The sequence below is a fragment of the Bombus affinis genome, chromosome 7 (assembly GCF_024516045.1).
Source record: "Bombus affinis isolate iyBomAffi1 chromosome 7, iyBomAffi1.2, whole genome shotgun sequence".
NCBI classification, from domain to species: domain Eukaryota; kingdom Metazoa; phylum Arthropoda; class Insecta; order Hymenoptera; family Apidae; genus Bombus; species Bombus affinis.
Window position 1 is genome coordinate 11,871,929 of NC_066350.1, and position 25,191 is coordinate 11,897,119.

Below are 25,191 nucleotides of genomic sequence, written 5' to 3' on the forward strand. Positions count from 1 at the left end.
TAACCATTCGATCAAAGACTCGTCGTGGCTGGTTCATGCGAGCCCTTCTTGCAATTCACACGCGCACCTTGTACCAACGTGTATTTAGACAAGTTCACGCATAGTCGTGCGTCGTTTATGAACGAGAAGGCCATCGTGAAAGTGAAATTGTTGAAAGCAGCGCGGAGTAAATCGAACAAAAACCGGAGGAAAAAGGAGAGAACCGACGCGTTCATGGATATTTTCTTAACGATACCGGATAAGAATGTACTCCAGTATCGTTCATTTCAGAAATAATCCATTCACGTGAATCGCACGTGAACATAACGAAGTAAGAATAGGCAGGCAATAACGCGGGTATTAACGACGAGATACAATCGATGACGATATCTTTGACGCGATACTGTTCTAGCTTTGTATATTTATCGACCAAAGTGACGATGCACTACCGATAAAATATCGTTTTCTCGAATGTGTCGCTTCTTTGACGATTCCATGCATCTTCGCCGATCGCTATGACGCAAGCCATAATTATATCCGGTAGCAAGGCGGAAGACACGTAGATCCGTTCGAAAGAAAGCACAATTATTTCTGGAATGCATCACGTTGCAATATAAAAAGAATCGCGAACGCCCAAGTAATCGTAATGTTCGCGTGTTTTGTCTTTCGCTCGCCAGAATTTTTCCTTCCAGCGAAATTGAATGAAAGCCAGAGCAGAAAGAAATATAACATTCGATAGAAATTCTCCAAGAAATACGCATTCCGGCGAAACCAACTTCCCTCGTGTTGAATCGCTCTGTACATTAATTCCATCGCCTTGCAAAAAATCTTTTCGATATTCGACAAATGATCGAAAGTTTCGAGTCTCAAACAGACGAAGTTCGAAGTAACCCAGTGAACTGAATCCCAGTTTATAAGCGTGAGCCAAGCACCATGAGTAACTAGCATTGTAACCAAAGACAAAAGAGAAACACGGGAGCGTGCTCATAGCGTGTTCTCCGGAGGTCAAAAATACGGTGACAGGCAAAACGCGGAAAGATAGACGAAGAAGCGGGTACGCGGGCAGGCAGACCGTGGTGCCGGGCATTGTCTTTGACGTTACGTTGCCTAAGACCTAAGTGACTTGTTTCCACGCTTTCGTGGCTTTCTGTCCACCACCGTACGACTGCCTACTCCAAGTCGGCAAGTTACATGCCATCGCAACATGCGGACAAGCTACTCTGTATCTTTTAGAATAAAACCAATATCTACGATTGAACGTTAACACAATAGTATACAAATTCGTGTTTTTATGATTATAATAAATAAAGATTGAAGTTAAGTAGAGATTGATTATTGTAACAAATATTATAGCAAATTCAGTGGCGTAAATTCAATAACTGTATCGTGCAAATTTTTATTTCTCTCTTTTCCTATAATATAAAATTTAAAGATACGTTTCTTGTACTTTGAGACACAAAAAATACCAACCAAATGTCAGAATTTTATTTCCAGTAATAATTACGCAATAAGTTAATCCGAATGTAAATTTATTCGTTATTTATGTTCATTATACCAACATCTTGACGTCCGCATAAATATACTAATGACTTTAACCAGTAGCCGGCGTCTTTTCTTAAAAAATTTCAAATTTCTAAATTTTACATAATCGATCGACTTACACGTGACACCAATGTGATAGTGTCAACGGACATTTTATTTCCTACATATATGCATATATGTGCATAGTTTATATAACTATAAACAGTTTCTTTTTCTATGCATGCATTGTATATTCACAGCCTCTCGATAACTTTTCGCGGAATACATAATTTTAATGAAAAAGATTTATATAGTTACGTGGTTCGAACATCTCAATTTTACGCTTTCCAAGCTGTAGGACGATATTACGAATGCATATAAATTCCACTTGTAGTAATGATCTCGCGTGAGACTTCCATACAAAAACATACATGGAAAGCCATTGTATATGTATATCTAAAATCGCGTTGAATGCTCTAACAGTTAGGTAGAATTACAAATACTGTACAGGAAGATTCGTGATTATTGCGATTAGCGTGTTTTCCGCTGCTTCAAATAAGTGATTCCGTGATTTTCCCTTAAATTCTGATTGCTCGAGCATCGTTTAACAAAGCGCTGTTAATAACATTTTCACAAGTTGCAAGTTACGTGACACATAAGAGTGACTCGGCAACGAGCAAAATTAACGATAAAAACGGCGAAAAATCTGGAAATTTTATTCTGGTATTCCCGACAATTTGATGTATAATATACTGTTAGTCGAATATAACGGTTTTAAAATTTTGGATTCTTATTCTGTAGGCACCAAGTGTAAAATAGAACACGATATTAATCTTATTAGTAACATGTAAAACTCAACAGTTAAACTTATAAAATATTTATAATATAAAATATTTATAATATATATATATATAATTTTTGAGAAAGAAAATGACAAATTATTTTCTAATAAGATTGGGTATAATATAATTAGATATAGTATATAAATAACACATAAAAATATGTAATACAACGTGAAGGACACGAGAAAGAAAACGCTAACAATTACGTTATTATTGATCTTTGTATTTCAGTGTCAAATTTTGTGAAAATGGAATATTTCACTGTAAAATAGTAGAGATATACAAAAGCTAAAATAGCCAGAGGTACAGTTAACGAACTTTTATAGACTTTAAATAGAAATTGGAAGCTTTTGTGTGATTTTATAGTTATGAGATGCGATGTAAACTGTGTAAAATCATTTTTTTTTTTTTTTTATTTATTCCTATATAGCTGTCGGTCGCAGCAATATCAAGCAGTCGAAAGAGAAAAGTAACACGTTGATCGCGGTACAAATGCGTCGCACCGAACGCGAAAGCGACGCGACAAGGTGAAAAATGAAATCGGCACACGTGACGGAGAGAAGTTTATCAACGAATGACGCTGCGCTCAATGTCAGCGTTGCCATTAGTTTTCGCAGATAAATTTATCGTCCGCCACGATCTCGAATCTCCATCGCGGCACGGCACTCGTTAAAAGTGCATTTGAAATTCAGAGTCGTGCCCCGTGGCCCGATTCCGGCGAAATCCGCGGAGAAACGTTTTATCCGCTCGCGAGCCTGCACCTCGACTTTCATTTTTCGTTTTTCTCCTTTCTTTTCTTTCCTTGTTTCGATTCATTCTTGTGAAAAGTCGGCAGAAGTCATGAAAACTTCCAGCAGGAGAATGCGCACACGCAATGCGAATCGCTCGCTAATAAACTACCGTTTGAGGCAGCCGCTCCAACAACCCTAACCGATCCACTTGACTCTTTCGGGAAATATTCGAGTGCCATTCAAAACAAATGAATATAAAATGTTCGTTACTGATCGAATTTTTATCATCACAATCCCAAATATTTTGTTTTCTTTTATAAGTGATTCTTGGAGGTCGCCTTTTATGACAGAAACAATTTTACCATTTCTTATGACAAGACAAAACTTGATCCAAAACAATAGTATTTTCTAACTGTACACGATAAATATAGATATATATATAAGTATATTTATCGTGTACAGTTAGAAAATACTATTATTTATATATATATATATATATACAGTGTTATAAAATCCTAAAAATATGTACTTCATTCTCCAAGTCATTATATCGCGCATAAAAAATAATGAAAATTTGTTTTCCGCCACGTTTCTCATAAATCTACCAACTACAGGAAAAGTACTGAGTAATTAATAGCATAAACATCCTGTATGCTAACAAGCAAGATCTACTGCCATATTGTAAAACTTTACGTACTTATGCTTACGTGCGTATATATGCTTTGTTATTTATTATGGAAGTTTTCTTTTTTAACGTCATGATTTTTGCTTTACTGGCGCGATCAAAGCGATATCATGAACATATCGTAAAAATACACGCAGTTTCTGATCTGAAACGTACAAAATAAACGCGTTAAAGCTTTTATGATAAGAATAATTGTGAAAAGATAACCGTATTTTAGAATGACCTAGACTAAGGACAGCTAGTTGATTAGGTTTTTTTTTTTCAACGATTCACGCGCGTGCTGGCATACAGTCATCCTATAGCTCTACCTACACTATTCATAGATCAGTTAGAGGCTTTTTTTATTCTATTAATACGAGATGATACGGCGACTCCCTTAATGCGAGCTTTCAGTGTAATGAAACGGTGTGTAACCGGTCTGTATGAGAACTCTAGAGGCAAACCACTCCTCCACGATTAATCTAATAAAACCTTCCCTTACGCAATGCGAATCGGTGCCGTTAATCTTCCGACGAACTGTTATGCCATATCACTTTCAGCTATAACATTGATTTCGATATAAACGAACCTATCGCGAGGTAACGATTTTATCGTCTTATATTTTCCTTTTTCTTGATTAAACAGACTACCTTGATCGTACCCAATTATAAGATACTTTCTTTATCTCTCACAACACAAATTGATATAGTAGTTAAAAAACTTGTGCTGTTTATTACACAAAATTCCTTCCATGAGACGCAATGGAAATGTATCATACATATAAGAAAGGAATCTCTCGTAATTTTCGCAACAATTTCTTTATTCTCATTGGTAATATCATATACAATATAACAATTCGTTTTGCAGTTGGTAAATTAACGAGATTTAAGTGAATATCGTTTCCTAACAACGAAATTAACAACGAAGTATATCTAGTGTTATAATAATGTGATAACTTCATGATACAGTAATTAAGTAACTAGAATGAGGGGCTAGAAACTCAAAAACATAACCGATCAACTTCAAATAAAAGCTTACCTCTAATTTTGAAGAATACTCCTCGGTGAGTGCTTCACTCTGTCTGGTTAATTCCTGGTTCCTTTCTAAAAGCGCTTTTCCCAATTCTGCGGCTAATACAAGATCTTTATCGCGTTTTTTTAGAAGCTCTACCGGATCCTCGAGGTCCTCCTGATCTAGGGAATTTCGTCGCGCTTGAAGGTCGGATATCATATCCTCCAGAGCGTACGGCTCCGGATGGCCGTCTTTTTTCGGTAGCATCGTGGTAGCGAGTCGTTACACGCCCGCCAATTGTCGATCGAATGTCACGTGTCAGGCCAACGCGTGACTTTTATCGTTGTTCGTAATGATGACACTCGCGAAACCAGGTGGCCGATCGTCTCAACGTCACAGTCATTTGTAATGCACAAAATGCGAGTATACACACTAATCAACACGGGCAATCCAATAGAAGTAACGTAGTTTGAATGTCACGTACCACGCGATACATGTGTCGCGGATGATTGACATTAATACGTAGTATATACATATCTAAAATCTCACTGAAAAAGCGATGTCATCGAAGCTTGCTCAATCTTCATTTTTTATCAAAGAAAATCGTTGGCGTATGGTATGCAGGTAATTGAAAATGTATCGACTCCTCGACAAAGTATATAAAATATAAAGTGGGATCTTTAACTGCTTCTTCCTGTACGATTAAAAGCTTTGATAACTAAGGTAGCTTATCTTCAAGTTAGAAATATTCGAATGTGCGTTGTGCGAATATCACGCTGATTTAAAATTTCGAAAACAGTTGAATAACGTGAGTCATACCGCTCACCTTCGAATATTGTAAATAAATTACACGACGTGTGCAAAAATAAAGACCGCGTAGAAGTTCACTTTTTCCTCGCCTCGACTCGTGCACGACACGTTGGAATCTAAACAGGTTCTCTCGCCGATCAGTAAAGTCACTCACTATCAGGAACGATCAGCTGTGATCACACTCACGGACGTAATCTCCCGACGAGTATATTGCTCTCGAATACTTCCATAAATCGTAGCCAATACACAATTCGTCGCACCACACATGCACGTTCGCACGATCGACTCAATTCGAAATAATTTGAAAATAAAGAGTCCCTGCGAGATATGCCGCGATAAAATCCTAGGTTAGCATCGATCGACATTCGACTGATCGCTTGTCGATCGATTGTCAATCGATTGTCAATGCAACATTCTCCGACGAGTGAAAAAACCAGGTGAATTGTTACGGGACTAATTCCGTTGTTCTGCTCCGTTTCCTCGTTACTACACGCGAACGTAGAGGCAGCAACGATTCCTGACTTTACGATAGAAAGTCAACAATGTAACCACGCTTCGAAACGACCAACATGGGTATAACATACGGACGTAACCCCTCTACCGTCTTGCTCACGATCGTTTCCAGGTACGATACACACGCAAAAATTGCCGCACTGCTCACTGATCGATGCACAAATTGTATTCGACTACTAATAAAATTACAACGATTCAACGTAGTATCCTGAAACTCAATGTTGTACATTAGACTAATATATCAAGGAATACTAGCGTTCTGTTGTCGATCGTATTCTGCGACCCATTTTTACGAATATCGATATAACCTTCGCAACATAACAAGTGCTGTACTTGTTTTCAGTTATCCTTCCATAAATATGACGTCAGTGGTTCAGAATATTCTGCCTAACACTTGAACTATACCGATTTCAATGAGACGATGATGCTTTTGTATTCCGTTCCGTCTTGGATTTCGACAATGTGGAAACGATAGGATCACCGTGAGATCGATACGATCGTCGTGGAAGGAGAATGATCTTTTTCACCAATAATCCCCTTTGTTCTCGTTGTCCTTTGCAGGTCCTTCTGTACAAGACAATCTCGACTGGCTCGTAGCGTCACCGTGAACTCACTGTTTGCAAGAAGCACGCGCAGAAGGACACGGACACACGAGGCGACCAGCTCGCCGCACCGTGGTCGGCCAGGTAGTGACTCACTAGCCGCCAGTAGAAAATAAATATTACGGAATCGTGCGCCGTGCTTCTCAGCCAAGTAGAGATCCTCCCACCTCCGAGACCTCGGCTGAAAGTAATTCGTTCGACTGGTCAGGCGCGTTCCGCTACGAAAACGTTCACTCGCACTGCTAAATTCGATCCTCGCTGTAATTATGTATCTCGATTGTGATCGTTCGTATCACCACCGACGCTACGTTATCGCATTAGATTATCTTCCGAGTAATTTACGTTTATCTCGCATCGTGTATGCATAGTATTCGGTATTCACTTGTTCTTCGCATTGTAATGGCTATAGAAAGAAAATAAAACGCGGGATAATAAGAAAAAATACAGTGTGACAGGATTTTATATAAAAACATAAGACAATCGACCTGTCGACCTTTCCCTCTATAAGCATACTAACCTCTCCCTTGGCTGTACCCACCACCAGCGTTACCCCCACTGCTTGACCCACCTGGTCGAACCGCCACCTGACTCGATCTCACGAAATCTATGGATCGTGTTTAACATACGATCCTCCTACGTTTACCGCTGTTACCGATGTATTATGTTAAAATAAATGTTGAAATTCCTATTACTTTCTTTTATATCGACCTATAAATTAATATAGCACAAAATAAATAAACTCTTTCGAGAGTTAGAAAATATGTTTCATACAAAATGATTCGAGCAGTTTCACTGTAATTCCAATGTGAAATTGGACGAACGAATGGAAAAAAAAGAGATGCATCTTCGCGAAAGAAAGAAACTTACATTATTATACAGCACTTTACAAACTGCCTAGTAATAGATCGATTAAAGGAAAAGTATGTAATGAAATTTACATTTTTTTAAGGAGCTGGTGATCACATGACACTATTCGTTAGCAATCAGGCGTTCTTGGTAATGTAATTATTTAATAACATTAGTTATTATTAAACGGCTTGCACCATCTAGTGGTTTTTCGAGTAACTGGTCTTATCAGAAGAAGTAAAGCGTCACTTTGATATTCGACAAATCATTTTAATCTTTCTGTACTGTATTTTTCCCCTTTTTTTTTTTTTTAGAAACGATATATTTCTTCGTTATATGCTTTTTTTAATTCTTTGCAAACCGGTCTTTCTTGTATAACGATGAAAGATCACTTGAACATTTTTCGCTAACTCGTAAAACGAGGATCCTGTTACTGTACACCCCTGAGAGGGTGCTTGGCAACCGGAAACATCAACAAGAAAGAATAACGGTGCCGCACGTACAACTAGTAGAACTATATAGGGTGGCAGATGTGTTTCTCAAATGTCGCCGCTGAACCTCATCGACAGTTACATTGGGAAAGTGTTTTCCTCTCCGTGGATCCTAAAGATCATCTGCGTGGACGGTGAGGAAGACACGGATGCGAACATTGCCAACTTCCGGAAAAATCTCGGATCCATTGAGCGTAACTTTCTATAAATGATTAATAAATAGTGAGTTTCGCACTAACCTTTATACTTAGACGTCGATCGATGAAAAGAATCTTAAACAACAAGTAGTGTATAGTTTGTAATAAAGCTTGCTCAATAAATAAAGTTTGAGAAATTGTAGACTAACTGTAACGTGTATTTTTATTGTATGTCGAAAGAGATAAGAAATTAACATTTAAAGGAAAATGATAGTGATAAAAATATAACAAAATCGTATTATGTTTTGAAAGGTTGTAATTATTGAAAAATAAAGCTCCATAATGGCGCATAAACTGCAACATATACCGGACGAGATAGAACTTGAGACGATAGCTATAGCTGAACTTTCAAGATTGAAAAGGCAGTATAGGATAATGGAAAATGATCGAGGTGCTTGTACAGAGGATGCAAAATTACAACTGCACAGTCAAATGAACATGATTAATCGCCTGGAGTACGAAAAGGCAGAACTCGTTCTTCGTATTAAAACTGCAACTTCGAAAACGTTTGTTCGTAAAGATGAGGAAATGGAAGAAAAATTAAAGTGCATGTTAACAACGCAAGCAAAATATGACGAGATGATAAAGACGGAGAAAGAGGAAATAGCAGAGCTCGATAATGAAATTCGCAAGGTTTATCAATCGTTGATCTTGATTTCAAGCATCAATGTTTCAAGATGAAACGATACTATTAAAATGCTTTATTTTCAGTTATCAAAAGAGGTTGATATTTTCAAAACAAAAATTAGGACAGACACGCAACTAAAAGAAATATCTTTACAACAAAATAAAATGGTTTATATATTGGAAAATCGACTGGAAGTAGCAACGAAAAGATTCAATGTTGTAGTTGCTCAAAACAAAAAGCTTCGAGAAGAAATTGAAAATATGTTGAAAGAAAGATCGCAGTTCACAATGCTTTGGAATAAGTTAATCAATCAATTAAACGCCGGGAAACAAATAATCAATGATTTAATAGAGCAAGCTACCATCGCGTTCAATCAAAGGGACGAAGAATTGAACAAGATTCAAGCTCTTCGTGAGAGGTACGCTCTTAAAGAATCTTTTATCTTGAATATTAGTATAAAATGAAAACTACACAGAAACGTACTTAGTATTGTTGCCACAAGTTTCACGACACTCTTTACCAACGAATAGCTGCGAAAGTTGAAAAGATTGGATCGTTGTCCCCATAACTCTAAGGATTACATTAATGACCTGAAAGTTATTCGTATTTCACGTCGAACGAATTATCCATCGTTGAATTAGAAACTCGGAACCAAGAGTAACGATCGGAAATCAATGACGCGTGATAACATCCGGTGATCTCGCTTCTACATCGGTTATCCAATATTTTATTTGTCGGATCATTAATTGACTTACACTTCAGTTGCTTCCGGTGACGGTGTACAATCTTTCAAACAGAAATGAACATCGAAATATCATTTTCTTTAAAGGGGGCTAAGAGATCTAAAGGCTCACGTGTCCGAAATGTGCGAATTACAAAGAACAATGGACAATGAAATGAAATTGCAAGAATTTCTTGGTGTAAAAGGACAATACCGCGAAATGGGTGATTTGAATGCAAAACGTGCAGCTGAAAAGAAAGCGAAAATGGAAGAGAAACAAGATAAGATCGAGAATTATAAAAATATCTTACAATTGATTAAAGAATTCACCGGTATTTGTGTTTTCTTCCACATATATCGCGAAACAACACGAAACATAATATTAAAATATATATATATTAGTATTAATATTATAATAACATTAAAATAATATTAAAATTCAAAAGTAGTAAATTTTTGTAACGAATAATCATTTTTGTAGGTGTGCACGACGTCGATAAGCTCATAGCGTACTTTATCAAGCAAGAAGAAGAAAACTTCGCTTTATTCAGTTATGTGAACGAATTAAACGATGAACTGGAAGGTCTCCAGTCGAGGATGGCTCAGTTGACGATAGCTATACAAGACGCACGAATTATGAACGAAGTTACTGATCAAAAACAGGCCGAAACATTGGAGAAACTCAAACGAGAACTTGAAGAACAAACCGCTCTCGCTGATGCGGCTGAAGAAAATCTGATACAGGTGATATCTTACTAATTTCATCGAATATCAGAGAATCAAAATCTACGGAATCAAACCACGACGTTGAATTTCCTTAAAAATTATATATTTCTGTTTAAATGAGTAACTTTATTATTTGTTTCAGTGCGACGACGTAATAGAGAAATTGTTAAAAGGAATAGATTCTCTCTTTAAAGCAATTCGTTGTGACAATTCTCCGATCTTACAACTGTTAGGTGATAATGAACAGATAACAACGTGTAATGTCATGCTATACTTAGAAATCATTGAAAAACGTATTACTCAGATGTTCCACAAAGTATATTGGTTAGATAAAGCTACCAGAACGCAACAATTGCGACTTGACGAAGAGAGAAGACCAAGATTGAAAGTGCCTCCTATTGAATATATTGCTCCTACTCAACCCTGTGCCTTGTAAGTCCTTCGATTCCATCTACCTCCATCTATTTCTCCTTCCTTTCTTATCCTTCCCTATTTCCAATATTTTTGAATTTTTCTTATCTCTTTATTTTCGTTTAGCTTCTTTGCATGTAATATTTATAACGAATATTTATTGAGAAAATTAAATCGTATAGATGTATCGAAAAAGAAGAATTACAGATCGTATCCGAAGGTTTAGAACAGCCATTAACGCGCGATGAAGCTACTAAAAAGTTAAAACAAAGACTCGAAGAAGATTACTCGGAACTCCTGCATAATATATCTGGTTGTCATTTACCGGCAGCTAGAAAAATCATACAGAAACGATATCAATAAAATGGTAACAGAAAGCTTATAAATTGGATACACAATCATTAACATTTACGAAGTACAAGGTAATTGGCCGAATCATCGACGTAATTGTGAGACTCGTAAAACTGTTCCGCCATAAATTTTCAATCCAATTTTTAGTAACAATAGTAAGATACTTATCAGTATTATATATATATATATATATTTAATTTCTTTAGAATATTTATTTACAGTAGCTGGACAAGTAATTTCAAGTAAAACGATTCTCTTATTTCGCTGCGCGTTTTTTTGCAACTCTTATGATTCGTTTTAATTCAAGAATGGTTCGTTTAATATGATTTAACTGTTGCTCGACGTCATCTTTGCTTACAGTCACGGGAATATCCTTTCTCTTGCAGATCTGTTGATATAGATTCCAGCAACACGTTTTTACTTGCATGTGCTCCAAATTTTTCTCCGCTGCAGTTACTTTTATTTCAGCCACGATTGTTTCCCATTTACGAGCTTGTACTTCTGCCCAATCGCGTCTTGCTTGTAATTGCGCTAATTTACTATTCAACCCCATAATTTTTTGTGACTTTGCCTCTGTCATATGATGCTATAAAAAAAAAAGAGATACGCATCCTTTCCATTGTACAATTATAAATGGAAAACTAATAAAGTATATCTTAAGAAAATTACCATTTCTGTTCCCCTTTCTTCTAATATCTCGAGATTTTTATCCTGATGCTCGGACAAAATCGTTCGTGCTTCGATTAAAGTTTCGTAACGATTAAAAATCTCAAAAATCGAATGAAATTCGCCTGTTTCGACAATGACCCTGTCTAAATAATCATGATATTTTTTATATTCTTTTACATATTTCTTCATCCTATCTCGAACATCATTCATGTAACTTAATTTTTCTTCGAGTTCTTTTATCTGAAACATGTTCTCTGCTAAATAAAAAATATTATATTTCCACTACTACGTAAATAATTTTATTTATTAATTTTATTGTGATATGTTACTTCTTCCATCCTACTTGCTTGACGATCGCGTTCTTCTTTAATTTTGCTATCCGCGCGATCGCGTTTTTCTTGATTTTCCCTCACGAATCTGTTGAATTTTATAAATGATTCTCGGAGGAACAATTCCTGACGTCTCATCTCGTCCCATTGCTCGTCCATGAATTTCCGCTTTTTCTCTTGTTCGACCCATTTTGCACGTAATCTCTCTTCGGTTTTTGCTAACTCACAACGCGCTCTAACTACTTCTAATGCCGGGTAAACTCTTGGCTTATCCCATTCAGGATACTTTCTAATACATAAAAGACAAAACTCACATATCTTTGGAAATGTTAGCTTTTTTTTAATTATATAAAGAAAAAGCATAAAAATAAGATACTTTGACAACCTTTTTCATAAAATTTTACATCAGTTTCCTAATTGTTATCGAACTGAAAATAAAAGAATGCAAAGAATATACTTGTAATGTATCGCAAATTGATTATATGAAATAGTTTCTTTGTTACATTACTTAATATCACGATCTTTTTGCTTCGAGAAGAAATATTCCGTGACAGCTTTTTGCGGGTCTGTTGTAATAACAGCTCGTCGAATAAAATTTTTTACTTCTTCTTGTATGGTAGCCATTTTAATTTAGTACAAAGCGATGTGAATAAAAATGAATGTTTTAATACGATGTTCACTAAATTTTTAATATTCCACGAGAAGATGTTAATTGTATGTATAATCCATTGATCAAACAATTTGAAATACAGGTTTGTTTCTTTACTGGTCAAAAATCCCTAGATTTTTATATAGCATATTTTAATTGAACATACATCTGGACCACCGACATGTATTAGATGTAACAAGTTCAATGACAGGTAAATACAATTAGAAAAATTGTATTTAAAATAATTAAACGTATTTTATTTATTTTACATTTTTACAAAGAGTAAATTACGGTAATGTGGAAAATCACTGTACGCTATAAGGGAATGGGAAATAAGTATTTTCAGATATTTATTGTATAATATGCAAATTTTACGAGTGAACTTCTTGTCCTAAGAGTGAAAGTTGTTTAAGTAACTGTTTTGCATTAATAAATGTTGTAGAACCATACGTGATTCGTTTATTGACCCCAGCCCCACTTTTTTGTTTTACATAGTCCACTAGGTTTTGATATTCTATGTAATTTCCACCACCAACAATAAAAACAATTACATCTTGGAATGTTGGTCTGTTCTTTGGCATTTGTTCTGTAGGCTTTAAGAGTTTTGGATCTAAATAACAATAATCATCTGCTTGAGACGATTGCCTTGATTCCATTAATTCATCAACTATTTTTGTGACTGGTAAATTATGCTTCTTAACAACCAAATTTTTTACTCCCTCCATTACAAAAGATGATCCTTGGTTCATTAATTTTGAAAACATACTAACTGTTTTAGTACCACCACCTTCATAATTATTTTGGATTTCTGCTATTCGGGTGTAACTTCTTAATCGTTTTATGTATATTAGAGGATTTAAGTCACATCCAGCAGCAAATAATGCTGTCTCAAGTTTACTATATTCGCTGTCTGACATATTTGTACAAATATAATATATAATAGCAAGACGTAATTTATCTTCTGGAGTACCACAATCTGGATCACTTATTGTTTCTAATACACTTCTATCTAATGTTTGCCTGCTCATTATTTTCTCTTCTAATTCAAAAAATGTGTCAAGTCTCCTGGACTTTATAAAATTCAGAATACCTGTTGCAATTGATGTATGCATATCAATCAATCGTTTCATTTCCAAGAGTTGTGGTAAATTATTGACAGCATTTGTCAAACGTGCTGTATTATTGGAAACCATTGATAATGCTACTTCACTATCATTATCAATACCCATAGATGATTTGAGCTTTTTAACATCATCTTCAAAAGTACGATACTGTTCCAACTCTTCTTGTATAGCTTCAGCTACTCTAGGGAATGGACTACCTTTATGTTGACACCAAAATCTATCTCTGTTATCTAGTTCATAAGCTCTAGTCTTTGAACGTGTTCCTCCTGCAGGAGATCTTCCCACATTTTCCTCGACAACAAGTCTATTCAATGTCATTTCTAATACATCATGCGCCAATGCTTGATAGGTCCATGTATGATGTAACGGTGTTGCCATATCTATGTTACGATCCAATATAATTAAAAGTGGTCTTTGAAAACTATAATGACCAGTTGTCTCACTTTCAAATAAATTATTTCTTGTATCCCAAACATTTTCCCTTAGTTTTTTATCAATCATTTTAGCAACCATTTCTGCAGCATTTCCTTTTGGACATCTTATAACCGGTACAGTACCCAATGTAACAAACACAGAGAAAAGGCAATCAACTATAATTTCCATTACAGATTCCATTTCAGTGTCTTTTACTTCACCCCGATTAATTGCATGATACGATATGACATCACTATTTTGATGTCTTAGGATAAATAAATCATCCTCCAATGATATAAAATTCAGATATTGATCAAATACTTTGTGAATATTTGACACTACACCTCCAAGCAATGCAGCAGCTGCTAAATCTTCCATCTTCTGCCTGGTTATTGGTGATATAAAATTCAAATGATAAATATCATATAACCCATTTTGCAAATCTTGACCAATTCTACCAAGATTTTCATCTGTAGGTGCACAAAAGTAAATAGCTGGTACTTCAGGAATAGAATCTCTGTCAGAATGTAATTGCATATGGAGTGTAATACCAAGTTCTCTAAGCTCTTTTACAGATATTAATGGCGAAATAATATCCTGTCCAAGTCTATCATAAATTAAAACTTTCCACACTGGTATTGCTTCTTCTAATTTTTTTTCCGGTTGATTCAGATTTAACATCAGTTTTAAGGCATTTATTTGCCTATCACGAAGGCTCATCATGGTTAAACCGTTTATTGAGATCTTTATTTTTTAAAACTTTCCTCGCTTTAATAAATACTTTAAGTTTTATAGATGAAAAAATATCTTTACAACTCTCTATGATTAATATCTTGTGATTATATAAGAAAAATAAAAGATTTAAAACACCATAATATAAATAAATATGTCAATATTCGATTCTTAACTCTAAATTGTCAAAAAATACTCATACAATGTAATACTACTAGGACTTAACACTGTAATATGGAACACATCAATAGTTCTCTGAAATGATGCAAAATCTCTAGATCATTGCTAATATCACTTATATGAAATATAATTAAAAATTCTACAATTATAATATCTTTAAAAAATATATACTTTTATGTCCTATAATACTATGTAAAAATAGGGAAGTATTTTTTTAAATATATATATAACCAGATGTAACATAACATTATATGAAATGATGCGAGATTTTTTATGGCTCTTATTGGTAACATTGGCCGGCAACAAAATGGCGACCTCATTTTACTGGGAAAGTAAAATCAAAGAAAAGTTCGATGTTAACATTAGACTATTGTGCGTGACATGTAAATAATAAACGAGATTGTGTTTATATAATATTAAAGGAACTAGTTTGACCTTCAAAGGACAATATACATTGAATATTCGATGAGATTTCGGTGATACGTTTCTGACAGCATGTCTGCAATGGCCGATGACTCTACTTCTCTGCCAAAAAGGCGTCAATTGGTAAACAAACCTAGCATAACTTTTTAATTTAACATTAATTCCAATTGTTCTATATGAAGTTTGCAAAATTTTGCAAAAAAATCATATTTGTCATGAATTTTATTGTAGCGAGAAAGAACTCGAAAGTTATATACAGACGACTGGACCATAGGCGATGAGGAAATTGAGGGTCGTAGGACTTTCCAACTCGACGAAAAAATCGAGTGTGAAAGATACAACCTTAACAATTTCACTGGGTTATTCCGTGAAATGGCAGGTTCTGAATTCAATTTAGCATACCTGCAAAAGCATGGTCTGAGCATACCATTGCTCTTTAGGGATAAATCTGGATTGGGATTAAGAGTCCCAAGTACAAATTTTACTGTGAATGATGTCAGGACTTGTGTTGGTATGTTTGATTTAGTTAAACATATTTTATTTGATATCCAGATTATTCAAAAATATTCATTGTCAATGTTTGTCAGGTTCAAAAAGGATATTGGATGTAATGGATGTTAATACACAGAAGAATGAAGATATGACAATGAAAGAATGGCAGAAGTATTATGAAGATCCCAACAAAGAGCGACTATTAAATGTAATTTCATTAGAGTTCAGTCATACCAAGTTAGAAAATTATGTGCAATCACCTGAAATAGTGCGACAGGTTGATTGGGTAGATGTTGTATGGCCAAGACACCTAAAAGAAGCACAAGTGGAATCTACAAATCTGTTGGAAGATATGATGTATCCAAAAGTGCAAAAGTATTGTCTCATGTCTGTAAAGGGTTGTTATACAGACTTTCATGTTGATTTTGGTGGAACCAGTGTTTGGTATCACATTTTAAGAGGTGGTAAAATATTTTGGCTTATTCCTCCTACTGAAAAGAATTTGACTCTTTACCAAGAATGGGTATTAAGTGGTAAACAATCTGATGTATTCTTCGGAGATATGGTAGACAGATGTGGTAGGATAACTTTAACAGCTGGCATGACTTTGTTTATTCCAACTGGTTGGATTCATGCTGTGTATACTCCTCAAGACTCTTTAGTATTTGGTGGAAACTTTTTACACAGTTTTGGTATTGAAAAACAATTAAAAGTTGCGCAAGTAGAAGAACATACAAAAGTGCCACAAAAATTCAGATATCCATTTTTCACCGAAATGTTATGGTATGATGAACTATTTAAGAGCTTCAAAAGAAATCTGTTATATTATCTATACAGCGATTTTTTGTTATTTATTACAGGTATGTTTTGGAGAGATATGTTCATGTTCTTCTAGGCAGAAGTCACTTAGATATTTCTGAATCACAACGTCAACATTCAGTACCACAACACCACCAACATGTACATTTAACACCATTTGAATTGCATGGTTTAAAAGCAATAGTTATGTATCTACATTCACTACCTTCTACGAAGAAGAATGTGCCTGAGCTAATTCGTGATCCGGTTGCCTTAATTCATGATGTTCGATGTCTAGTAGAGCAACATAGACATGATAATCCAGAAGCAGCTGTAACAGGGAATGCTGTTTTACCATCTCCACCTCCCTTGACAATTGCTGAAAGAGTATGTATAAAATGTTAAATTTTATTAATAATGTTTATTTCTTACATCATATTTACACATATCTTATGGCATCACTGGTATAACAGGAACGCTTGAGGATAACTAAGAAAAGTTTTACAAAGATTCAGAGACATCACTCACAAGAAAAGTCTGAAAGAGCTTTTCCGCGACGAAGGCGTACTAGATGTAAGAAGTGCGAAGCATGTACAAGAACTGATTGTGGAGAATGTATGTACTGTCAAGATATGGTAAAATTTGGTGGAAGTGGTCGTGCCAAACAAACGTGCTTAATGAGGCAATGTTTGAGGCCCATGCTTCCAGTTACTGCAGCTTGTAAAGTTTGTCGATTAGATGGTTGGGGTCAACCGCCTGCACCGTTAATGGGTACTTATTTATTTTTTTATTTCTTTCGATGAATTATCAATCTATTGTTAAGGTAATAAGTAGAGATACTTCATTTTTAATCTTCGATACAGGAAAGCCAACACCTACAGCTTCGTCAAGTTTAGTAGAATGCTCGATATGCTTCGACATTGTACATCCTGAATGTATAGGACTGGATCCACAAACCATAACCGTTAGCGACGATTTACCGAACAGTTGGGAATGTCCCGAGTGTTGTGAAAGTGGTCGAAATCTAGATTGTAGACCACGGCAACCTAAGGCTCGTGCTCGAAAACTTTCCGTATCTAGTGCAGCTTCATCAGCACCCACAACAGATTCTGAAAGGGCTACCACACCAAGTAAACGTTCAAGACCCGATCCCAGCGATGTAAGTCCCCAAATGGAATCTGAAACGGTCTAAGAATACGAAATTATTCATGGTTTCTATACAAAAAATTCCAGGCATGGAATGACAGAGAACCGGCTGAGGGTGAACAGCGAACAGCTTTGCGTACACAATTAGCTGTACAATTAACTGGTTCAAGTAGTAAGTCATTGAAGAGGCCCCACGTGGTGGTTAGGCCTGTTCCACTTCCGCCTGTTCAAAGACCAGGGCCCGATTTTAATGGACAATCTTTAGCATATGACAAGACAGCATTACTTGCTATTTTTAGATTTTTAAATATAAAGGACCTGGCGAATTGTGCCTTGGTTTGCCGTACATGGGCCAGATATAGTATAGATCCTAGTTTGTGGAGAAAATTGGATATGTCTCATTCCCATCTAACAGCTTTACACTTAACTGGTATAATACGCCGCCAACCGGAAAATCTGTCCCTTGACTGGACAAATGTTACTAAAAGACAATTAGCTTGGCTATTAAGTAGATTACCACAGCTCAGAACATTATCTTTACAAGGTTGTACGTGGACTGGAGTCTGTGCTTTAAGAACATGCACTTGTCCACCACTTGTTACCTTAGATCTAAGTCATGTATCTGGACTAAATGATTCAAGTTTGAGAGAAGTGCTCAGTCCACCTACAGATTCGAGGCCTGGTCTAATCGATAAAACTTCAAGATTAAAACATCTTAAAAATTTATCTTTGGCTGGATGTGATATAACTGATGTAGCTTTGAGATATATAGTTCAACATTTACCTTATCTGGAGACACTAGATCTTTCTTCTTGTGGTAGAGTTACTGATGCTGGTGTAGCTCAATTAGCAACTCCACCAGCGCAAGCAGTGACGAACCTGGCATCATTGAATTTGGCAAACTGTAGATTACTTACGGAAGCAACATTAGATCATTTGGCGAGATGTAAAGTGCTTAAACGTTTAGATCTTAGACACACTACTCAAGTCTCAACTCAATCTGTAATTAAGTTTGCTGCAAAAAGTATTCATAATTTGCATGTAACTGATGTTAAATTGGTAGAAGAAAAGAAATTTAAAGCAGAAGTTAAAGTTACATGAAAACATGTATTTTTTCTTTTTTTTTCCTTTTTTTAAACTGTTACGAAGACTTTCGACAAGTGCAATTTGGTTACCGTGTAAAACCATAAGAAATGGCAATGAACTTAGTACTGGATTTCAATTAATAATTATTTATTATCGCAAAAACCCATTAACACTATATCGCATCTTCATAATATAAGAGAATGGACCTGATTAGTATAGGATTTCTATTTGATAATGTTCAGTTTTATCGATGTCACCGTGCAATCTGGGCGAAGAAAAAAAAAGGAAAATACTGCTTATATATGATTTAAAATGACCAAAATATTTTTTATGTTCTGCTTTTTATTATGGTAGATGCTGTCTTCCTTTATGCCTGGATAGCTCTGTGCATTCTTCAGAAGTATTTTCACGAATACAGGATATTAAATAAGTAATGCAGATTCTAAAAAAAAATATTTATAAGTGACTAATACAAACCTACACTAGTTGAATCTAAAATACGTCGAAATATAGCAATGGTTAGCATTCCTAATACTAAAATTGTATAAAAGCGAAATATTAGGTTCTACTAACCTTGCCAAGCAAGAAAATCATTACTCGCTTAATATTCAGTATTCTATGAAATCGAAATATAATACTTACATCGATATGGAAATTTTTACTGTCGTACTGCTGAAAATGCGAACGTTCAGTATTTATTTTGTAATTCTATGTGGATGTAAAAATACAAATGCGGGTAAAAAACATATTAACATTCATACTCTTATGAAAAACTCAGCAGATTAATACACCGACGCTATCATTCGCCGATATATTGCTACAAAAGAAGAGGTATATTTATTTCTGCTGTGTTTGGATAGGTGTCCAACATGAAGATTACTAATTCATTCAAAAGTTGCAAAAGTAAAGCAGTTTGTTGACCATGTAAACTCATACCCTAATTATAAAAACGAAAACGCGCAATGAAACGTATTCGATTATACTATTTCATATTAGATACATAATTAACGTTATGCTGAAAAACATGTATATTACACAAATGTTTTAATTTTCGACGCAAACTATGTTAAACGTAATGTCGAATGTTTTTATGTAAACGAATGTATATACGTGATTCCTTTTTTTTTTTTTTTTAATAAATTTACTTCCCATTTTATTTTGTTAGCGTACGTATTATGTACGTAATTTAAGAGTGATAATAATACCGAGCAATAAGAATTTAATTACCTGCACTTTCAAACTAACTCTAGCTGTATAATTAAAGTATCTCACATTATTTGTATCATCTCTGTGAAAATATCTTCTAAAGAACACGATTTACCCGTGATTAAAATTCAGCATATTTTTTTCAGTTTAGCTTCGGTGTAATCAGTTTCACTATACTCGTTATTGTCAGATTGTTTATGACGAGTAAAATTTTTATAAATGGAACAGGTTTTAGGAGCATTTAAGATACAAATAATGTTCTAAAACTATAACACTACTGTATATATATATAGAATATGTAACCCATTGGAAAACAATAGTGATATTCTGATTTTTCAAATATAATTTTGAATTTTAAAAATACCGCCATCATCTTCGCTCATTTATTTTCGGCATTTTACATTCCTTTTCTAATTGTATTAGCAGAAATGTCGATGCAACAGAAAAATAGGAAAAAAGATATTGTTGAATAAACATATAATTATGAAACAAAAATTTGATATATTTGTTAACAATGATGACTATACGCTTGTAATGTAAACTATATGCAAGTGAAATGTTTGCGACGCCAGTGTAAGAAGCATCACTAGGGATTTTATCATACGTCATGTTAGATGTAGGTAAGCGTTCTTTTCAAACTATGTTAATGCGTAGTTGCAGTTTCGTTGAAACTGTAATAAACGTAGTGATTTATGTTATTCTGTACTCTAAATAAAATATCATCGTTGAAAAAATATAGCTTGTACATTCTGGAAATAACCTGCTCGTTGATTCATTTCAATTGCCAACATGTAAGTGTTGTATTGATTTTTTAGAAACTGTATAGAAACTTGGTGATCGAGTAATAATCGTCTTTATTAAAAAATATTTAACAACAAAATAGCAAAAAAGCAATATTCATAATCTCATATAAACATTTCCGACGTTCATGGGAAATATTACGATAGGTGTGTATAGATGTGTTATATAGAACGCATATTACATGACATGCGCCACAGGCATTGCGTCTTTTCTTTCGATCAATAGTTACGGTTTGACATTTTATCTCTGGTCCGTTTCACCATTCCGTGTAAGGACAGCGTGAGTATCGCTACGCGTACACAAGATATTTACCATAGATACTAAAGAAAATAAATTATCGCGTTTTATAATAATCGGTGCATTTAATAATCAGTAGAACAACATAATAGCTCTGTACTTTGCTTTGATTGAACAAAAATTCTATTTGTATAATTTTCTACAAGAAACGTTAAGCAATAAATGAGTGTACGTATAATAGTTGCTTTTGGTTTTTCGGACATAATATTTTCTATATTTCCAGATGTAATACTTATATGTGTATGTATACAATTGTTCATAATCATTCTTAGAAATGTTTTTTTTACATTAATTTAACTTTGCTAACACGCAGTCAATATCTTCTTGGAGAGTGAGACTATTTTCCCGTTGTTTTACTAGATCATCTTTCACTCTGTCGACTTGTGCTTTAAGGAGATAATTACCTTTTCTTAATGCAGCTAAACGTCCTCCGTGTTTTTTTTTTTTTTTTTTTTGGCTTGTTCATGTCAAAGTATGTGTACAATTAAGAGATTCTTATTTGACATGTCGTATAACAATTTGTATCACCTGTAAAGTATTTCGTTGACTTTCTAGAGATTCATCTTCATTTTCAGATTCCTTAGATTCTGATTCTTCTGATTCCATTTCTTTTTCTTCCTCCTCTTCCTCTTCATCCTTATCGTCATCTTCACTTTCTGATATTAACATTGCCATTTTATCAGCTTCTTTCTGAGGATGTTTATACTTCTTTTTTTCTTCTTTCAACAATTTTTGTTGCTGTTTAATTTGATATTTCGTTTTCGATGATTGATTAAATTTTGTTTTTTTCCAATCAGATTCGAAATATTGTCAAGAGATCATCAACAGAAGCTTGTCTCGTGTTTAAAGGTTGGGACGATATCGAGAGAGTCAATCAGTACAAGCTGGGGCACTCTTAAAGGTACTAATTTTCAGTATTTTCGTGCTTACGGAAATTCGATAAATGTTCGTCCAAGTGACCAAAATTTTCATCGTAGAGGCTTAAAAATGAGCGAAAATAGCGATAAGATCTCCCAGGAAAAAGAAATTGCACAGACGGAACCGAAACCTCTGCGCTATCCTCCGTATCCAGAATATTCGTACCACGAACCTGGAAGGCCTGTTTCCAAGTATTCGGCTCGTTATGCTCATCAAAGTTTAGAAAATACTAACATGAGAACTAACGAATCTGACGACAATCCGTCAAATAGTTCGTTTGCTGCTTCTGGTTCGCCAAATAAAGAAACTCCTCCTCATGTAGATGATAAAGAGACCGCAACAGAACTAGATATCATGGAAAACATTTCTGAAAATGACACATTAAGCGGAAGTCGTCCACTCAGCCCGAAAGATGAACAATCCAAGAACCTTACGGAACAGGATGATATTTCCAATCAAAAGATCGATCAGGATAATGTGGATACATGTAAGGCAGAAAGCTCGATAAACAAATATAATAATGATAGAGATCAAAATACAGAAAAGAAGGATACTCAGGAGTTCGAAGTTGAGAAAACCATGCCCTGGTTGCGAATGATTCCCGAGGACAAGAATCTCTCGAGACAGATGTTCCTTTACTTGACCCACACGGAACTGAAATCTAAGATCGAGGATGTCCAGAAGAAAGAGACGCAGGCGTGCAACAAACAATGTTGGGACGAGGCTCTACGGTTGAGGGACATGAAGAACAGACTGGAACTAATTCGCGAAAAGAGGATGTATCATACGGAAAACGTCGATTTGGACGAAGAATCGAGAAAGTGTGGATTCGCCAACATCGATAAGAGGGAAGCAGAACTCCTTCAACGAGAAAAAGTCTGTACGGATTCAACAATGTACAGGTAAATTTTAACAAATTACAATTTTTGATTGTTGGAAATGTTATTTCATGACCGTTGGTGACGAGCGAGATTATTTCTCTTTCTCTCTCTCTCTCTCTCTCTTTTGATATGCACTGTGGCGGCACTCGACAACAAATACCGCCACTTGACACTAACTCGTAACGGACACGGTAGCGAAGTGGTTGGCGCCTTAGGTTTCGAACGTTGATCCGATTTTTATTCTACGCATCAAAATAGAAGAATAATTAGCAGTACCCCAACAGCGACATCTACAGCCGGCAACTGCAACCATCACGGACAACATATACCACCTCTACAGCACTAACCACTTACACGCATCGAGTGTTTCGTAAATACGTGCCAAGGCGTTCGTCATCCTGTACGCCTTAAGTTCGGTCCTCAATAGATCGCAAATAGGTGGTCTACGATAGAGCCTTTAACGATAATGACGCGAATGGTACAAAACATAATAAAAAAGAATTGGGAAGTCGAGTTATAAGTAATCTTGGATCATAAGGATGATGAAAAGTACTAGAATTATTTTATTGTAATTTTCTGTTCATCTTTAATAATCTTTGTTTTTGTATATATTATTTTAGTGAAGATGCAAAGACCATGTGGAAAAAATGGGTGCACGAAGATGAACGATCCACGATCAAGGACGCTCTAATGCGGAGGGAAGATTTGATGAACAGATTGGAAAAAGAATGGCAACGCCTAGCAGTTCATGAGAAAGAGAAGATCTCACAATCGTACCAGATTGTAATGAAAGATTCTACTCTGCAAGACCTGCCCAAACTCGCTGCAACCGTTAGCGGCTAGAATGAAACGGTTTCCAGTTTCTTGAGTTAAACCATAAATCGTATTTACTCGTAGTTCGTGATTTTCTGCCCACAGTGTCAGATACTGTTGGATATATTCGAAGAAAATTTAGAGAACTGATTCAATTATAGTAAACTATAGATAAAAAAATAAAAATACAAAAAATAAGACAAAAAGGAAAGAGATATGTTTAACAGTTTACAACTGTTGAAAGTATTACATATATTGAAAATGTTCCTAGTGATTTCGTGCATTTTTTAATATTTTAAATGATTGTTTGTAAAATTGAACGCTATGGTACCATTACTTACTTGTAGAAGTTACATCTGTAATTAATGGATTTTTATTTCCGTTTTAGCATTTTAGTGTTTTAGCTTTACTTTGTGTTGGCAATATCACGTTATTGTTGTTAGGTAACAACACTTTACACTTTACCGTCAATTCCAATTATTTTTTTACAAATGTTAATAACTATATTTTAATAATGAGATTACTGGACGTTGTATTAGTGCCTTGGAAAAAAATGTTCACGAATACAGGATATTAAATAAGTAATGCAGATTCTAAAAAAAAAAAAAATAAGTGACTAATAGAAACCTACACTACTTGAATCTAAAATACGTCGAAATATATCAGTGGTTAACATTCCTAATACTAAAGTTGCATAAAAATGAAATATTAGGTTCTACTACCCTAGCCAACTAAGAAAATCATTACTCGCTTAATATTCAGTATTCTATAAAGTCGAAATGCAATACTTGCATTGATATGAAAGATTTTATTGTCGTGTTGCTCGAAATGCGAACGTCCAGTATTTATTTTGCAAGTTTATATGTAAATATATGTATAATATGTAATATGGATGGAAATAAAATATGGATTCAAAAATATAGATGTGGATGAAAAAAGAAATATTAACATTTACACATTAGTACACGGATGCCATCATTCCCCGATATATTGTTACAAAAGAAGAGGTATATTTATTTCTATTGTGTTTGGATGGGTACCCAACGTGAAGATTATTAATTCATTCAAAAGTCGCAAAAGTAAAGCAGTTTGTGGACCATGTAAACTCATACCCTAATTATAAGATATATTAATTTTCGACCTAAGCTATGTCGAACGTAATGCCGAATGTTTTTATGTAAACGAATAT

The 25,191-nt window shown here is 34.9% G+C and overlaps 6 protein-coding genes across 8 annotated transcripts in view; 3 read left to right on the forward strand and 3 right to left on the reverse strand.

Annotated features, from left to right (window-relative positions):
- Positions 1-7,272, reverse strand: part of LOC126918970 (bicaudal D-related protein homolog) — a 28,833-nt gene extending 21,561 nt beyond the window's left edge. The window contains exon 1 of the mRNA XM_050727607.1: positions 4,776-7,272. Coding sequence (XP_050583564.1) covers positions 4,776-5,015 — 240 coding nt within the window. The 5' untranslated portion in view covers positions 5,016-7,272. The remainder of the gene's footprint in view (positions 1-4,775) is intronic.
- A 646-nt stretch (positions 7,273-7,918) lies between these two features.
- Positions 7,919-11,259, forward strand: LOC126919021 (coiled-coil domain-containing protein 63-like). Its single transcript, XM_050727706.1, has 7 exons — positions 7,919-8,232; positions 8,460-8,840; positions 8,919-9,253; positions 9,665-9,888; positions 10,038-10,300; positions 10,425-10,714; positions 10,876-11,259. Exons 2-7 carry the CDS (start codon positions 8,490-8,492, stop codon positions 11,054-11,056), a joined length of 1,644 nt encoding a protein of 547 aa, XP_050583663.1. The 5' UTR covers positions 7,919-8,232; positions 8,460-8,489; the 3' UTR covers positions 11,057-11,259.
- On the reverse strand, positions 11,218-12,801 carry LOC126918996 (cilia- and flagella-associated protein 73). Of its 2 annotated transcripts, none has more exons than XM_050727670.1 (4): positions 12,551-12,801; positions 12,043-12,331; positions 11,714-11,953; positions 11,218-11,630 (listed from the first exon to the last, which is right to left on the reverse strand). In XM_050727670.1, the coding sequence occupies exons 1-4, from the start codon at positions 12,664-12,666 to the stop codon at positions 11,301-11,303; spliced, it is 975 nt and encodes a 324-aa protein (XP_050583627.1). In that variant the 5' UTR covers positions 12,667-12,801; the 3' UTR covers positions 11,218-11,300. The 2 variants fall into 2 exon arrangements, with proteins under 2 accessions (XP_050583627.1, XP_050583626.1); XM_050727669.1 differs by having other exon boundaries at positions 12,043-12,470.
- A 120-nt stretch (positions 12,802-12,921) lies between these two features.
- Positions 12,922-15,304, reverse strand: LOC126918964 (protein sly1 homolog). The gene has a single exon (XM_050727595.1). The coding sequence runs from the start codon at positions 14,950-14,952 to the stop codon at positions 13,063-13,065; it is 1,890 nt and encodes a 629-aa protein (XP_050583552.1). The 5' UTR covers positions 14,953-15,304; the 3' UTR covers positions 12,922-13,062.
- A 135-nt stretch (positions 15,305-15,439) lies between these two features.
- Positions 15,440-20,655, forward strand: LOC126918952 (jmjC domain-containing histone demethylation protein 1-like). Its single transcript, XM_050727564.1, has 7 exons — positions 15,440-15,687; positions 15,796-16,075; positions 16,152-16,839; positions 16,917-17,241; positions 17,328-17,625; positions 17,718-18,013; positions 18,088-20,655. The coding sequence occupies exons 1-7, from the start codon at positions 15,637-15,639 to the stop codon at positions 19,099-19,101; spliced, it is 2,952 nt and encodes a 983-aa protein (XP_050583521.1). The 5' UTR covers positions 15,440-15,636; the 3' UTR covers positions 19,102-20,655.
- Positions 20,656-21,245: 590 nt separating this feature from the next.
- LOC126918985 (uncharacterized) lies at positions 21,246-24,922 on the forward strand. 2 transcript variants are annotated; one of them, XR_007711488.1, is made up of 4 exons: positions 21,246-21,372; positions 22,188-23,210; positions 23,385-23,738; positions 23,810-23,960. XR_007711488.1 is itself a non-coding variant. In XM_050727647.1 (3 exons), exons 1-3 carry the CDS (start codon positions 21,275-21,277, stop codon positions 24,030-24,032), a joined length of 1,344 nt encoding a protein of 447 aa, XP_050583604.1. In that variant the 5' UTR covers positions 21,246-21,274; the 3' UTR covers positions 24,033-24,922. The 2 variants fall into 2 exon arrangements, 1 of the variants encoding a protein (XP_050583604.1); XM_050727647.1 differs by lacking the exon at positions 23,385-23,738 and having other exon boundaries at positions 23,810-24,922.
- The last annotated feature ends 269 nt before the right edge of the window (positions 24,923-25,191 follow it).

Excerpts from the sequence above, each read along its gene's own strand:
- LOC126919021 (XM_050727706.1), top strand. The coding sequence starts at position 8,490 with ATGGCGCATAAACTGCAACATATACCGGACGAGATAGAACTTGAGACG. Across the intron at positions 8,841-8,918 it reads TCGATAATGAAATTCGCAAG|TTATCAAAAGAGGTTGATAT; the intron begins GTTTATCAATCG and ends CTTTATTTTCAG. Across the intron at positions 9,889-10,037 it reads ATTGATTAAAGAATTCACCG|GTGTGCACGACGTCGATAAG; the intron begins GTATTTGTGTTT and ends TCATTTTTGTAG.
- LOC126918996 (XM_050727670.1), bottom strand. The coding sequence starts at position 12,666 with ATGGCTACCATACAAGAAGAAGTAAAAAATTTTATTCGACGAGCTGTT. Across the intron at positions 11,954-12,042 it reads AAGCAAGTAGGATGGAAGAA|ATAAAAGAACTCGAAGAAAA; the intron begins GTAACATATCAC and ends AACATGTTTCAG. Across the intron at positions 11,631-11,713 it reads AAGAAAGGGGAACAGAAATG|CATCATATGACAGAGGCAAA; the intron begins GTAATTTTCTTA and ends TTTTTTTTATAG.
- LOC126918964 (XM_050727595.1), bottom strand. The coding sequence starts at position 14,952 with ATGATGAGCCTTCGTGATAGGCAAATAAATGCCTTAAAACTGATGTTA.
- LOC126918952 (XM_050727564.1), top strand. The coding sequence starts at position 15,637 with ATGTCTGCAATGGCCGATGACTCTACTTCTCTGCCAAAAAGGCGTCAA. Across the intron at positions 17,626-17,717 it reads ACCGCCTGCACCGTTAATGG|GAAAGCCAACACCTACAGCT; the intron begins GTACTTATTTAT and ends TCTTCGATACAG. Across the intron at positions 18,014-18,087 it reads CAAGACCCGATCCCAGCGAT|GCATGGAATGACAGAGAACC; the intron begins GTAAGTCCCCAA and ends AAAAAATTCCAG.
- LOC126918985 (XM_050727647.1), top strand. The coding sequence starts at position 21,275 with ATGACATGCGCCACAGGCATTGCGTCTTTTCTTTCGATCAATAGTTAC. Across the intron at positions 21,373-22,187 it reads CCATTCCGTGTAAGGACAGC|ATTCGAAATATTGTCAAGAG; the intron begins GTGAGTATCGCT and ends TTTTCCAATCAG. Across the intron at positions 23,211-23,809 it reads ACGGATTCAACAATGTACAG|TGAAGATGCAAAGACCATGT; the intron begins GTAAATTTTAAC and ends ATATTATTTTAG.